General features: G+C 43.1%; 1 protein-coding gene across 5 annotated transcripts in view; it reads right to left on the bottom strand.

Annotated features, from left to right (window-relative positions):
* Positions 1–11855, bottom strand: part of RBM33 (RNA binding motif protein 33) — a 101309-nt gene extending 89454 nt beyond the window's left edge. For all 5 annotated transcript variants that reach the window (XM_039569988.1, XM_039569991.1, XM_039569998.1 and 2 more), the window contains exons 1-2: positions 11618–11855; positions 810–888 (exon numbers count right to left, since the gene is read on the bottom strand). In XM_039569988.1, the coding sequence (XP_039425922.1) occupies positions 810–888; positions 11618–11645 (107 nt within the window). In that variant the 5' untranslated portion in view covers positions 11646–11855. The remainder of the gene's footprint in view (positions 1–809; positions 889–11617) is intronic.
* Positions 11856–13632: the final 1777 nt, after the last annotated feature.

The following is a 13632-nucleotide window of genomic DNA, read 5'->3' as shown; positions in this document are numbered from 1 at the left end:
TGACAATAAATGTAGAGCAGTTGATTTACTCCAAGGGCTCAGCTCAGTGGAAAACTACTTAGTAAAATTTGTTTACTACAGTCACTTGAGTGATTATTAGAGAAGACAGAAATCTATTTGGAGTATTTTTTTCTCCCTTTTAGAGTGAAACCACTGGTAAAGTCTGAACAAGTCTATTACTAAAAAGGAATCATAGAAAAATAACAGAAACAAGTGAAAAGTTTTCTCCCAGAAAGAGTAGACCAGTCTAGCTAGCAGCTTGATTCCTGTCACATAAAAGAACACACATTCTTCCCCAAAATAACCCAAAGCACACACACTTCTCAATCTTTAAAACAGTGATATTGTTGAAGAAGCCCATGCCTAAGCTCTCCACCTCTTCCCCGATTTAAAACTGAAGTAGAACTTTGAGGATAAGAACTTAAACATCAAGTAAAAAAAAAAAAAATTAAAAATTAAGTTGGGCAAATTCAAGTACTAGCAAATTCTAACTCTGTAAACCACCAAGGTCTACTAAATATTTAAAAGGAAAACCAGAACATTAATTGCAAAATTACACACCATAAATACGTAGTACTTATCCAATTTTAAATGGCACCTCTTCACAATGCTCTATATTCCTCAAGGCAAGTACATGTTTGGCACGATCTAGCATTGGCTGACACATGCAAAACAACCAACATCTTCATTAGTATCTAAATGTGCACTGTTCTAAATGTTACAGTACAAAATGCCAGAAGGGGAAAACAGAACAATGCAATTCAGCATTGAAATTCATCAGAAAGCGAACATGAAAATATTCTACCTACCTGTCCCAGTCATCATCTCCAGCTCTTCTTCTCCAAGACCTTTCTGCACCAGGCTTATCAAACTGATCAAAGTCATCATCTGTAAAAAAAGGTGACTACATTAAATAATTCTTACTGAAATGAAACGTTGCCAAAGCAACCACACAGATGGGATTTTCTGGGTGCATGTGGGGGTGTGCATGTTGTTCAGAAGATGCAAAAATACCCTTTTTTACTTTCTAATTACCATGAAGAAAACAGACAAATACCAACATAGAATTATAGAATCATTAAGGTTGGAAAAGACCTGTAAGATCACCAAGTTCAACCATCAACCCAGCTCCACCACAATGTGCACCACTAAACCATGTCTGCAAGTGCCATATATAGCCAAGTGGTTTTTGAACCCTTCCAGGGAGGGTGACTCCATTTTCCTGGGGAGCCTGTTTCAATGCTTTACAATTCTTTCAAATAGCCAATCTAAACCTCCCTTGGCACAACTTAAGGCCATTTCCTCTCATTCTGTCTCTTGTCACGTGGGGGAAGGGACAGACTCCCACCTGCATACAGCCTCCTTTCAGGCGGTTGTAGAGAGTGATAAGGTCCCCCTGAGCCTCCTTTTCTCCAGGCTGAACACCCCCAGCCCCCTCAACTGCTTCCTGTCAGCCCTGTGCTCCAGACCCTGCACCAGCTTTGCTGCCTTTCTCTGGACACACTCTAGCACTTCAGTGTCTTTCTTGCAGTGAGAGGCTCAAAACTGAACACAGGATTTGAGGTGCAGCCTCATCAGTGTTGAGTACAAGGGGGTGATCATGGCCCTTGCCCTGCTGGCCACACACACAAACCAAGATGGCCTTTTTGGCCACCTGGCCACACTGCTGGCTCATATTCAGCCACTGTCAACTGACATCCCCATGCTTCAACAGTAAAAAAAACTCCATAATGTACTACACAGCTTTGCCTCTTCTCACTGTTGTTGCAAGGATCACCTGAGGAAAACAGAGCATGAGCTAAATCACTGGCAGATTTTTACAATGAAAGTCATTCCACAGACAAGAGCTCCCCAGAAAAGCACGAAACTTTAGTACAATGGAGGTGAAGGTAACAACATCTGCCAAATCTTGCTTCCCTTGGAGGCCACAAGCTCAACCACTAACACTGAGCCTGCAAAGGCACTTTGAAAATCAGAGTAAACCTCAGGTCAGTACCAGCAACACGACACAGAAGAGAAAAGTCAGCTGGAAGGCACCATCAGTTATCTCAACTGGGGCAGTAAAACCCCCAAGAAGTCACTGCAGCAGACTACACTCTGTACCTAAGCATGCACTTGCCTTCCAAGAAACAACTGGTGCTCCATATTTCTCTCAACAAACACCCCAATTTAGCCCACCACATCCTCTTGCATAGCTTAGTTTGCAAATGACAATTTTGCTACTTAAAAATATAAAAACCTCCATTTCTCTGCAGAGAATATGCAAAGGTCATTTGCTCTGTTCAGACATCATGTCTTGTCACCTGGAAACTGCAAGCACATACCTTCAGTTATACTCTGCCTCCACTTTCCCACTCTCTCACTACAGCCCAACACAGAATGCACACCTGGATTTATTCTCTTTTCACATATTTTAACAGCTTTAGTAAGAATCAAACAAGTGGGCAAATAAAAGTTACGCTCAACACAGGGGGAAACCTGCTGCAGTTTAATGGTCTGCAAAATACAGGAGGTCAAGCAATCCAGACCTTGCGGTCTGACACTGAATTTGGATCATGAAGATGCCATATACCCACTTGCCCTCCTGAGTCTACTTGCATTCAACTCTTTAACCAAGTACACTGCCAAGGAACAACTGTTTTATTCAACTGGTTTTTTTGGTTGGTTGGTTTCTTTAATAAACCTCCAAAACCAAATCTGTCTTCAGCTCTTTAAACTCAACCCACTATCCTTTAGTGAATATTCCCCATATGCAGTGACAAACCGATTCACTTCTTACTTCATCTTACCAAAATATCAGTGTTAGTGACTGATAGAAGTTTAAAAGAAGGTAAAAACATTAAAAAGAGAAAATTCAGATCTTGCAACACCATTATATTAAGAACTTTCAAACCCGAACTTTTAATCATAAATAGCTATGAAAGTAAGACTGCTCAATATGAATTACGATGCAACATGAGACAAGTGTGGCAACTCTCTTATTTTGAAACAGTAGGTAGAAATAATTCTCTTTGATCAGGTCCTCCCCTTTACTATCAAGAGATATGTTTATATTTTAACTAATCTTTTATATTTAAACTGATTCACATGGGCTAAAACCACTGTAAACAGTTGTTTTACGTTTCTCTGCTCAAACATCTACATATTGCAACCTCCTATTCCAATTCCTATTTCATTCACAGGGGAAAACCAAACAAATACACAAAAATTTCCCATCTTCCTCTTGAACACTAAATTAACCAGTTCTGTGGTCTCTGGGAGGAGGGAAAAAAAAAACCGAAAAACAAAAAACCATGTTGCTCTCCTTATGGTCATTCAAAACCATGCTGCAGTGACTGTCTTAGTGCAGTGACATTTTAAGGGCACTAATATCATGCACTGACACTGTTTTTACAGCTAGATTGCAGTAATCCACTGACTTGATATAACTACCACCAAAGATTATTTTTTAAGGTAAAGCAACTGGTTTGGCAGCAACCCAAATAACACATGTCCACATACTGCCTAGCACAGCTGAAGACAACAACCACCATTAGGAAGACAGTAAATTCTTTTTAAGCTATGCCTGCTTGCAAGATATATTTTTTCATGCCAGGCACCCCTTTAGCACTAGAGTTGTATTATAAACCAAGACACTTGAAGATCTGAGCTCTTAGCACACAATCCTCCCACAGATGGGCCTTCACATCAGCGAGGTTTAAATCTAGACAACACGAAGTTACACACCAAACCCTTCTTCTCTGTTAAAATGTCTTCACAGCGAAGAGAAACACTTTCCAGTACAACTCACAGCACTTTTCCAAACCAGATATCAAAGCTTCACAGCCATAAAAATGTTTCAACCTATTTGCTGCTGGTGAAGAAATCAGAGCAAATGAAGGTCCAAGTTCCTGGCAAGTTTCTAGTGTGGGCCTGAATCTCCACCACTCAGCTATCATCCCGAACCTCTACCCTCCACCTCTTCCAACCCCTCCAAATTTCTCACATCCTATTCCTTATTTATGAGCAACTTCTACCAAAATTCGAAGCTGAATTACATCCAGCAAAGCTCTTTTCCAAATTGCCTTCTAGCAGGATGTACACAAAAGCCTAAAAAATGACTGGACAATTAGCCTGTAGTGACCACAGCTTGCAAGAACTGCTCCACATGTCCCCTTCACCTCCCTGTTTTCTCATCTCTTCTCTCCCCACATCAACACATGATATAAAGATCTTCAGGACAGAGAGAGACAGCTTTTCTTTTTTATGCTTATTTGCTCAGTGACAGCTGACACTGACAATGAGCATTACAAATTATGCCATTTTGACATTAAGGATTGTCAGAGCAGGTTGTAGCTTTCCTTTAGAAAAGGAGGTCATGACAGCCATACATCTACGAATAACTTTCCATGCCAGCTTTATTTCTGAGACAGCAGCTCTGAAATGGACTCGGGCCTTGCACCTGCAATGTGATGTGATACCTAACAGACCTCACGAGGCATCACTTTCTCTCCATTTCTGAAACCACACAGACTTTCATTTTTCTTCAACCTGTCTAGGCAATAACATTGCAAAATACCAGTAAACAACAATCAATGTAACATTTATAGCTGTTTCTCCTTGAGAAACTCAAAGCCCGTGTTTGTGCCACAGGTGGTTAAATGCCTATAAAACATTAACTTGTACAGAAATAAAACCACTCAGCATCAGCAGAGTGAGAGCATAGCCAAAGTTTAATTTTTTTTTAAATAATTCTCAGAACTACGGTGTGTAAGACAGTAGAAAAAAAAAAGGATGGTGGGAATCCATGAACATAAGCTTTAAAGCCTTAAAATGTCTATGGCAGGGAAGAGGGTCTGTATCTCTTCCAGCAGTCTCGGTGCAGCCGTACGCAGCAACTGTTGCTAAGACACGCCAAGGCGCTGGCCATGGCTCCTCAGCAAAGCTCACCAAGATGATGTTTGTGCATCAGCTGGGTACCAACTGGAACCTGCTGACAGGTGATCACCAAACACACTAAGCCCCCTCTAATTTCCAGGCAACACTAGTAAGCAAAACAAAAAAAACCCCAGAGCAAACCAAAGGAGATCTATCAAACACCAAAAACGCATTAACTGAATAAGCAAGCAGAAGGGGCCAGTTACAGAGGGAAAAACCAAACCAATCCACCACTTGGCTCTTCCTACTGCAGTTCTAAGAAAACCACCGTGATCAAAGTGGCAGGGAAGTTTCAGGATGCTGCAGAGAAGGACTCATGGTGCCTGTTTTGTTAGACCAGCCTGCCTCACAAGGCTCTGGCCAGCTGTGAAGCAGAATAAACACAAACACACTTGGGCCCCACACTAAAAGGTTCCTATTTTCTTTATACTTACCCTGGTGCTGCACCAGCAGTGAAGTAAATTGTTCCATGCAGCTTATGTTCTAGTTTTATGATATATGGCCACAACTGGTATCTTTTTTCCTGTTCAATGAGAACAGATCATCCACACCAGAAAACCACAAAATACAAGCCTCATTTCTTCTCTGGCTGTGCTGATGGCAGTTTCTAACTCTGTGGACACCCCTTCAATAAAATCCTCATTATTTTTTCTCTGTAAAATGGAAGTCTTAAGCTGCACAGTCAAGTCTCACAGGCGTAGGAGGTGAATCAGCAGAACACTGCAGAGCTCTTAACATCTTAAAATGGTACTGACAGCTTAAAAAGGTAGTCACACATAGCAACTGTTGCTAAGATGGAGTATTTTACTGCAATGAGATGGCCAAGACTTCTAGAGTAAGGAAAACATTTGATGACTGCATTTTCAGTCTTCCCAGAACTACACCTGAAAGCTTTCCAGAACACTAACCACATGCTGTCTCACAAACCTGAACAGTTCAAAATCCTGTGTTCTGGTTTGTTTCAGCATTACACTTTCATGAACACAAAGCATATTATTGTAGTTTTAGGCACTGAAGACTTCTCCTTATGCAAAACAAGATGGAGATGCCACAATGATCCTATAGTTCAATGGCTAAAACAGTTCTATGCACTCTTTACCCAACAGGTCTTTTACTGAAGTAACTAAACCTCACTGCTTTTGGGCAAAATAAAAACAAACCCAGTATGATTCTGTGATAGGTAAGCGAGCTAGTAAAAGAAAAAAAATTAAAGAAGAACAGAAAACTAGAGGGGAAGAAGTCACCACGTGAAAAAACACCATTTCTCTATTTTTCAAATAATACTGAATATAACAAATCCATCTTGCTCTATCCCATTCAGAACACTAAATAAGACAAGTTGATAGCATTTCAAGCACAAGACAGAAAATGAAAAACATCCTACCAGATTATTTTTGTAATAACATATTTCTACAAAATATTTTTCTTCATGTTTCACTGCAAAAAGTTACACAACACATAGGAACTGTAAAAGCTTGATTTTCAGCATCCAAGTACATCATGCAAAAGCAGCCAATGAACTGAATTTTGGTATCTCTTGCCATGCAATACAAAATAACAGGTTTCATGAAGACTGACTGTGTCTGTAGCACAGGCTGGCAATATAACTGTACTGTTAACACCAGTTGAACAAAAACTTCTGGTAACAAATCCTGACAGCATCTGGCAGGAGAAAACCCACAAGGTCAACAGGAATTTCTGAATCCAAGTCTGTGACATAAACCCAACAATTTATGAAGCCCACTACAAATCCAGTCCCACTTATTACAAAACAAGCAAGCTTTCTACACCATCACAAAAATCACATTCAGTCTCATCACCACATTATGCACTAATACACCACAAACAGTTTAGTTTATCAGTTCAGGAACAGACATCATTCAGACTTTATATTGGTAAACAATTACTCATAGAAGGCTTAACTATTTGGTGACTAAGTATTTATAACAACCTAGCAATTGCCTAAGACATTCCTCAATTAGTGTATTTCATGTTTTGTTTCCAAATTACTCCTACAGACAAAGTTTAGCTTCCTCAAAGAAATAAAGCAAAAAAAGTAAGTTCTACAGCAGAGAAATTATTTTTACCTTCTTAAAACCGACAGGTTTTTTTTTTGAGTTTCTATGCAAAGCAAGCCACTAGCAATATGCAAGATCAGAATTATGATATGCTGCCTGGAACTGGAATTCTCTAACCAATGCTTGAAAGAAATAGGGCCTCTTCTTCCTTTTTTTTTAATTAATAAACTACATCTAAACTCAAAACCATCAAGTCACCCAAAAAAAATTTAATTTTTTTTTATTTGAAAGTATTTTTCAAAGTCTGATTGAACTAGAAAATATATTTGCTTCAGAAAACCAAAAGTAACATAGTCCTTGTTTTACAAATGCTGAACAGCAAAGGAAGGCCGAGAGTTTAAATGAAAATCACATGAGTTTGGTTCCCAAATGGATCTGGACACTGATGAGAAACTAACTCTCCAGAAACTTTCCAGCATCTTTCACAGCAACCAAAAGTCATAGTTAAAATTGAGGCTGCATTACAGCACAACATAACACAGGATGAATCACATCACTTACTCGGGGGTTTTCTGGTCAAGCCTGTGACAGCCATCATCTTAAACTATCCTGGATAAAAAATTCTATGTGACCTAAAATCTGAGGTTTAGTATTTAATACAATAAAATTTGGTCTGGCTTTTATAAAAACAACTGATACTAAGGATATGTTTGTTTCAGATGACCTGAAAAGAGGAAACATTCAAAAGAGTGAAAGCTTGTCAAAAAAGCAGAGAGATTAAAAATTGCTGTGTTCAAAGGACATCTCCCTGCCTCAAGCACATTGAAGCAGCAATGTTTTTTGGCACTAGTTCTTGGTACAATACTAAGTACAACACAAGGGCACTAGTTCTTAATACATCCATGCGCATACTATTTCCTTAATTGTAAACTCTATAGGCCTCTAAGACTTGGAGGAGTTTTAGTGTGTGCATCACCTAGGCACAAATGTAGAATCTACTTCCAGTCCCTGGATGCCACTGCTGAATAGCCTGAAGCACAACAAGTTCAACTGAATTTATCACACTGGCTAACTTCTACTACATCTTTGGACAGTGACCCACAACACACAGAAAGCTACTTGCTGTGCTAGCAGTGTAAGAAGCTCTTCTCCACTTTTCATCAACAGCGTCACAAGAGGCTTTTAAAGCCATTACATTGCTGAGAGTGCAACAGCAAACCTCATATATGTTCAAATGACATGAAGCCTCAGAAGTAAAACACCAATTCTGCTACTCTTGGTCCAGGACTTCCAGCAGGAAGGGACACACGTGTCAACGGGACCCTCCCCAACTCCTCCTCCATCCAATCCCATGCCATGACTCACAAACCAAGGACATCTCCACCCAAAAGTCTTCTAGGCCACTGAAGTTTATCAGAAGTAAACTAATCTGAAAGGAAGAAAGTTTACAATTATTTTCCCTTACTGCAGTGTGGCAGACAATGAAAAGGTGCTCCTTGCTTTGTTTTGGAGATGGTTTGGTGTTTAACCTATAACCACCTCCCCCTAAATGGGACTAAAGTCTGGCTGCACACTGACTGCAGTAAATATCAGTAAAAAATTTCAGCATCTATACAAAATGGTTGTTACCTTATACTATATGATCATTAAATCCCATAATAGTCCAGGTTTGAAGGGACCCTCCAACACCACCTGGTCTCCCATAAGAAAAGGAGCCTAGATGAGATAAATTACCTAGCACCCTGTCCTAACATATCCTGAAAGCCTCCAGTAACAGCGGCTCCATCATGTTCCTAAGGAAATTTTCCCAGTGAATGATGATTCTCCCTGTTAAAAGAGTCTTTCTTGTATCAAGTGAAGCCTCTCCTGGTGCAATTTGTAGCCACTGTCCCTTGTCTTCTCTGTGCAGCTCCTTGTGAAGAGAAAGCCTCCATCCTCTCTGTTCTCACCCTTTAAGTAAGATTATGTTCTCAATATTCAGTGTTTCCTCTGGTTCTGTTTTTGTATGTAAAATTGTAACAAAGGTTGGGAACCACTGTCTTATCAATGGACTAATAACCAGCTATGAGCCCTCAAGATCCCTCATCACCAGCACACCCACCTCGACTTTTCATGTTTCTACTTGTAGCCATTCCAGAATTAGAAGCAGGCTGAATCAGGTTTACTAGCTAAAGAATTTGCAAAGTATTATGCAACTGTGAATGACTCCCAGAGACCTCACAGACCACCACTTAAAAACTTTCTAGCTTGTGAAACCTAACACCAAAAGAGTCTTAACCTTTATCCTTAAAAAGCTTTGCTGCACCAACACATCTGGTCACAAAAGTACTTGTGAATGCTTTATTCTTATGAATCAAGCCAGTATTTCCCCAAAGCTTTAAAGATTATAAATGACCCATGAATGAGTCCACACATGCTGTCCAACAGACAAATCATCTTCCTTCCATCAAATACATTTAAATGTTCAGCCAACACAGACATTTCACATTTTATTCTCAGTCCTGTAGAATACTGTTACAGAGGATTTAAACTTTAATCTGTATCCTCTAAGCCAAAACTATCTCATTTTGTCAGCTGTTATGCTGCAATGTCATCAAATTAACACTAACTTATATCTCCAATACCTATTTTGTACTATTTTACCAATCATTAGCTTTCTTTTTTTTTTAAGAAAACTGTGGGGTGCTGTTATGTACATATTTTAAAGTCTTTCCCTCACTCCCAAAAACTGAAAAACTAAATCCCGAACATTAGTTTCTACAGTTAAAATTTAAATGACAAAAATCACTTAGCTTCTTTCTCATGCTACCACTACTGACTTTAGACAGTAGTCCCTTTCCAAAAAGAGGTGCATATTCTATTTCTGTAAGTTCTAGGCTTTCTTTACTGGGCTTTAAAAGTGTATTTAACAGCCTCAACCAGGAATTTTCCCTGAGTAGTCACGGACATAAGTGTGTGACCAGTGGGTTCCTTCATTCAGCAAGTGCTGCACAGTGATCACCAAGACTAAACAAACACTGTTTATGTGGGACAGGGATCGCATTTAAGTGGCCACCATTTCCCAATGCTCAGTGTGAATGCTGAACAAACAACTGCTTGTGCCCACTTAGAACACAGGGATCCCAATTCACCCTCAGACACAAACAGAACTCTACAACAACAAAAATCAGCCTTGAAATTGCTGTTTCACCACTTCGTTGAAGGCCATCTGCTGCAGCACACGCCTTTGTACATGAAAGCACATTCATTCACCTTGCAGCAGTTTTAAACACAAGAACCAAAATGCTTCAAAAGTGACACTTTCTTTAATTTACTCTGTCTTCGTAATACCACAAAAACTTCTACCTAGAACACAGATACCAACCTTACTTCCACATCACAAGTAACTGATCTGAACCACAGAAATTAGGACAATTTTTGAAAAATAACTCCAATATTGCAATATATTTAATACCATTAAAACAATACCTAAGGTACTAAACTATTTGCTATCTTACCAGTCAGCGCTGTCCTTCCTCGCCTTCTTCCCAAACTCAACTCCTAAATTTGGGAATTTCTTTCTAACACTTACCTTTATGTGTGGCAAGACTTACTATAAAAATGTAATTATGTTTATGTGCCTTGTCACCGATCAAACCAACCATGGAGCACAGTCAGACCACTTTGCTGAGTAAGCACTGAATGAGCCACCACTCTTCTCAACAACTTACAGAGACTTAATCACCCTAAACTTTTGTACAGACAAGGACAAGTGGGTCAACTGAGCACTCTGATCAGTCTTTATCAAAAACTGATATTCCTAGTGAAAGCAAGCACAGAAACACACATATCCTCTTAACAGTATCTCCCCTGAACACTTCAGAGAGACCCCTCGAAAGGCTTTCTTTTAATCGCCCAAACAAATGTTCTCATTTTAAAGTCTGCTTAATCAGAACCACATGTTTTGAGCTATCTATTAAAATACTGTGTGTAGAGGTGTCCGCAGTTACGCAGAAGTACAGTGGAACAAACGCCTGACAGTCCTGGGAGTCAAGCACTGACTTCGTTTTACACTTTCCAAGTGATATTTTCTACTTCCGGACAATCTGTAAAATAAATTATAACTACACTGCAGATTAGAGACGTGTTACTCAGACAGGCCACACACCTGTACCTGTAAAAACTTTGAAAAAATACCCACCGTCCATAAAGGCACTTAAGTAAAGACTGGGCATGACACTTCGTACCATGGTTTAGTTGATACGGTGGTGTTCGGTCAGAGGTCGGACTCGATGGTCTCAAAGGTGTTTTCCAACCTAACTGATCCTGTGAATGTCTTTCAATAAAACACACCCGTGTCCCCCGGACGCCTCGCACCCGGGGCGAGTGGCGAGGCCGCTGTCCCTCCCGGCCCTGCCCCGGCCGAGCGGCCACAGCACCTCCCATCGCCGCACGACGCCGGCTCCCAGGACCCGGAGCGGCGCTCCCGGGAACCGGCGCTGCCAGGGAAGCTCCTGCTCCCCCCGGTGCGCGGCCCCCCAGCCCCCAACCACGCGGGACGCGCCGCCCCCACCCAGGCCCACGGCAGCGGCGGCGCCTCCGCCCCGGGAGGGCCCCGCAGGAACCCGCGGCTCCCCGCACCCCGCCGGCCGCGCCGCCCCGAGCCGGCCCCGCTCCCCCGGGCGCGGCCCCCGAGCACCCACCTGCGCCTCCTCCCAGCGCGGCTGCCATGGCTCTTCGCCCGGCCCAGGCGGCGGCGGCGGGTCGCGGCAGCGCCGCGGTGCCGCCCGCCGGAACGGCGGCTCCCGGCGATGCGGCGAAGGACGCGGGCAACGGGCCAGGAAGGGCTCGGATTCAGCGCCCGGCGAGCCCCGCTCCCGCCGCCGGAGAACAACAAACTAGCACAACATGGCGGCCGCCGCCGCTGTCGTCGCCGCGCTGCATGCCGGGACGGCGGCGGACCAAGGTCCCTCCTCCGCGGCGGGGGCGGGCGGGCGGCGCGCGCGCCGCTGGTTGGTCGCCCCGGCGGCCTCCGCGCGTGCGCGGGACGGGCGGGCGGCGCGCCTGCGCCTGGGCGGGCCGGGCGGGGCGCGTGCGCGGAGGCGCCGGCAGGGCGGAATGGCGGCCGGGGCGGGGCGCGGCTGCGGTCGGTGTCCCGGCTGCGGGTGCGGGTGCGGGTGCGGGCAGCCGCGCTGGTGCTGGTGCGGTTTTCCCTGGCCTGGACGAACAGTGGGAATGGAAGGGAGAGACTCCCTGGTGGGGGTCTGTAGATGTCTCTTGCGGACGTGAGTGACCCCTCGTACCGCCTTGAAATGCGCGGCTCCCGTTGAATCTCGGAATCCGTTCGGTTGGGAAAGACCTCTGAGATCATCGAGTCCAACCTATGACTGAACAAACACTACCATGCCAATTACACCACGGCACTGAGTGCCACGTCCGTCTTTCCTTAAACACTTCCAGGAACGGCGTCTCCGCCACCATCCTGGGCAGCCATTCCCATGTCTAATCGCGCTTTTTGTCCAACCTAAACCTCCCCTGGGGCAGCTTAAGACTATTTCTTCTTGTCCTATCACAGGTTGCTTTAGACATGAGACCGACTCCCACCTGGCTCCAGCCTCCTTTCAGGTGCTTGTAGAGAGCACTAAGGTCCCCCCTGAGTCTCCTTTTCTCCAGGCTGAGCACCCCCAGCTGCTCCTCGTCAGACCTGTGCTCCAGACCCTGCACCAGCTTCGTGTCCTTTCTGTGGACCCACTCCAGCATTTCAATGTCCGTCCTGAATGGAGGGTCCCAGAACTGGACACACTGGGCTGTATTGAGGCTTCAGGAGTCACAGTTCCAGCTTGAACGCCCCAGTTCAGCTGCCTGTTGGGTGACAAAAAACCTCATGAGTTGATGAGTTAAATACAGCATGAAGGGGATGGGTCAGGGTGTGATAGATAGATCAGTGGTACCCCATCTCTCAAGGCTTGAGCATGCAGGGAAGTTAACCCATGTATAAATTGAACTGAAGAAGTTCAGACCATGTGGTTCTTGCTTTCCCACTCAAACCTCACCTGAGTTCTCACTTTACAGGTTCAGTTTTACAACATGCTCAGTTTAGTTCATTGCAAACTGTGAATCCTTTCCTGCTGGTGGTCCAAGCACTTCCCTCCTGGCTGCTTGGCTGCTTGCTCCCCTCTCCTTTTCAAAGGACCCAGTGATCGTGTGGCTGCTGAGTGCATCAGTTTGGATCGCTGATCCCATAGAAAAGTGATTACCAAAAAGTTTTCCTTTTGAGTTTCCTTCTTGAGTTCTCCCAGTTTTAACAGGAGAATCCAGATTTCTGCACAGGCCAGGTTAAATGCAATATAAAATTATGCCATGATATAAAACAAACTTCTAGGTTATACTACTTGTGAGGAAACCAAATCTGATCTAAAACAGTTTAATGGAGCCTACTATAACAAGACTAGTTCAAGTAAACGGCAAAACTTTCCCAGGTGGACAAGTCCTCATGGAAATAATTAACAATGTTAGTATTTAAATTATCAGCATTATCTGATTAAACCCTCGCTATGAGAATAGTGAAGTTCTCATGTCACTTTGTTCTGTGCTCCCTGCAGACTTGTCTCTACATTGCATTTGATCTCATTTTTCAGGTTTTCTTCACAACCATACAGCTAGAGGTTTATTCTTTTTGTATTCCTACAAACTCAGCTGAATTCTGTCTTTAATTCAT

The sequence above is a fragment of the Corvus cornix genome, chromosome 2 (assembly GCF_000738735.6).
Source record: "Corvus cornix cornix isolate S_Up_H32 chromosome 2, ASM73873v5, whole genome shotgun sequence".
NCBI lineage: Eukaryota > Metazoa > Chordata > Aves > Passeriformes > Corvidae > Corvus > Corvus cornix.
Note: the sequence above shows the minus strand (reverse complement) of the source record. Positions and strands in the feature narration are given on the sequence as shown.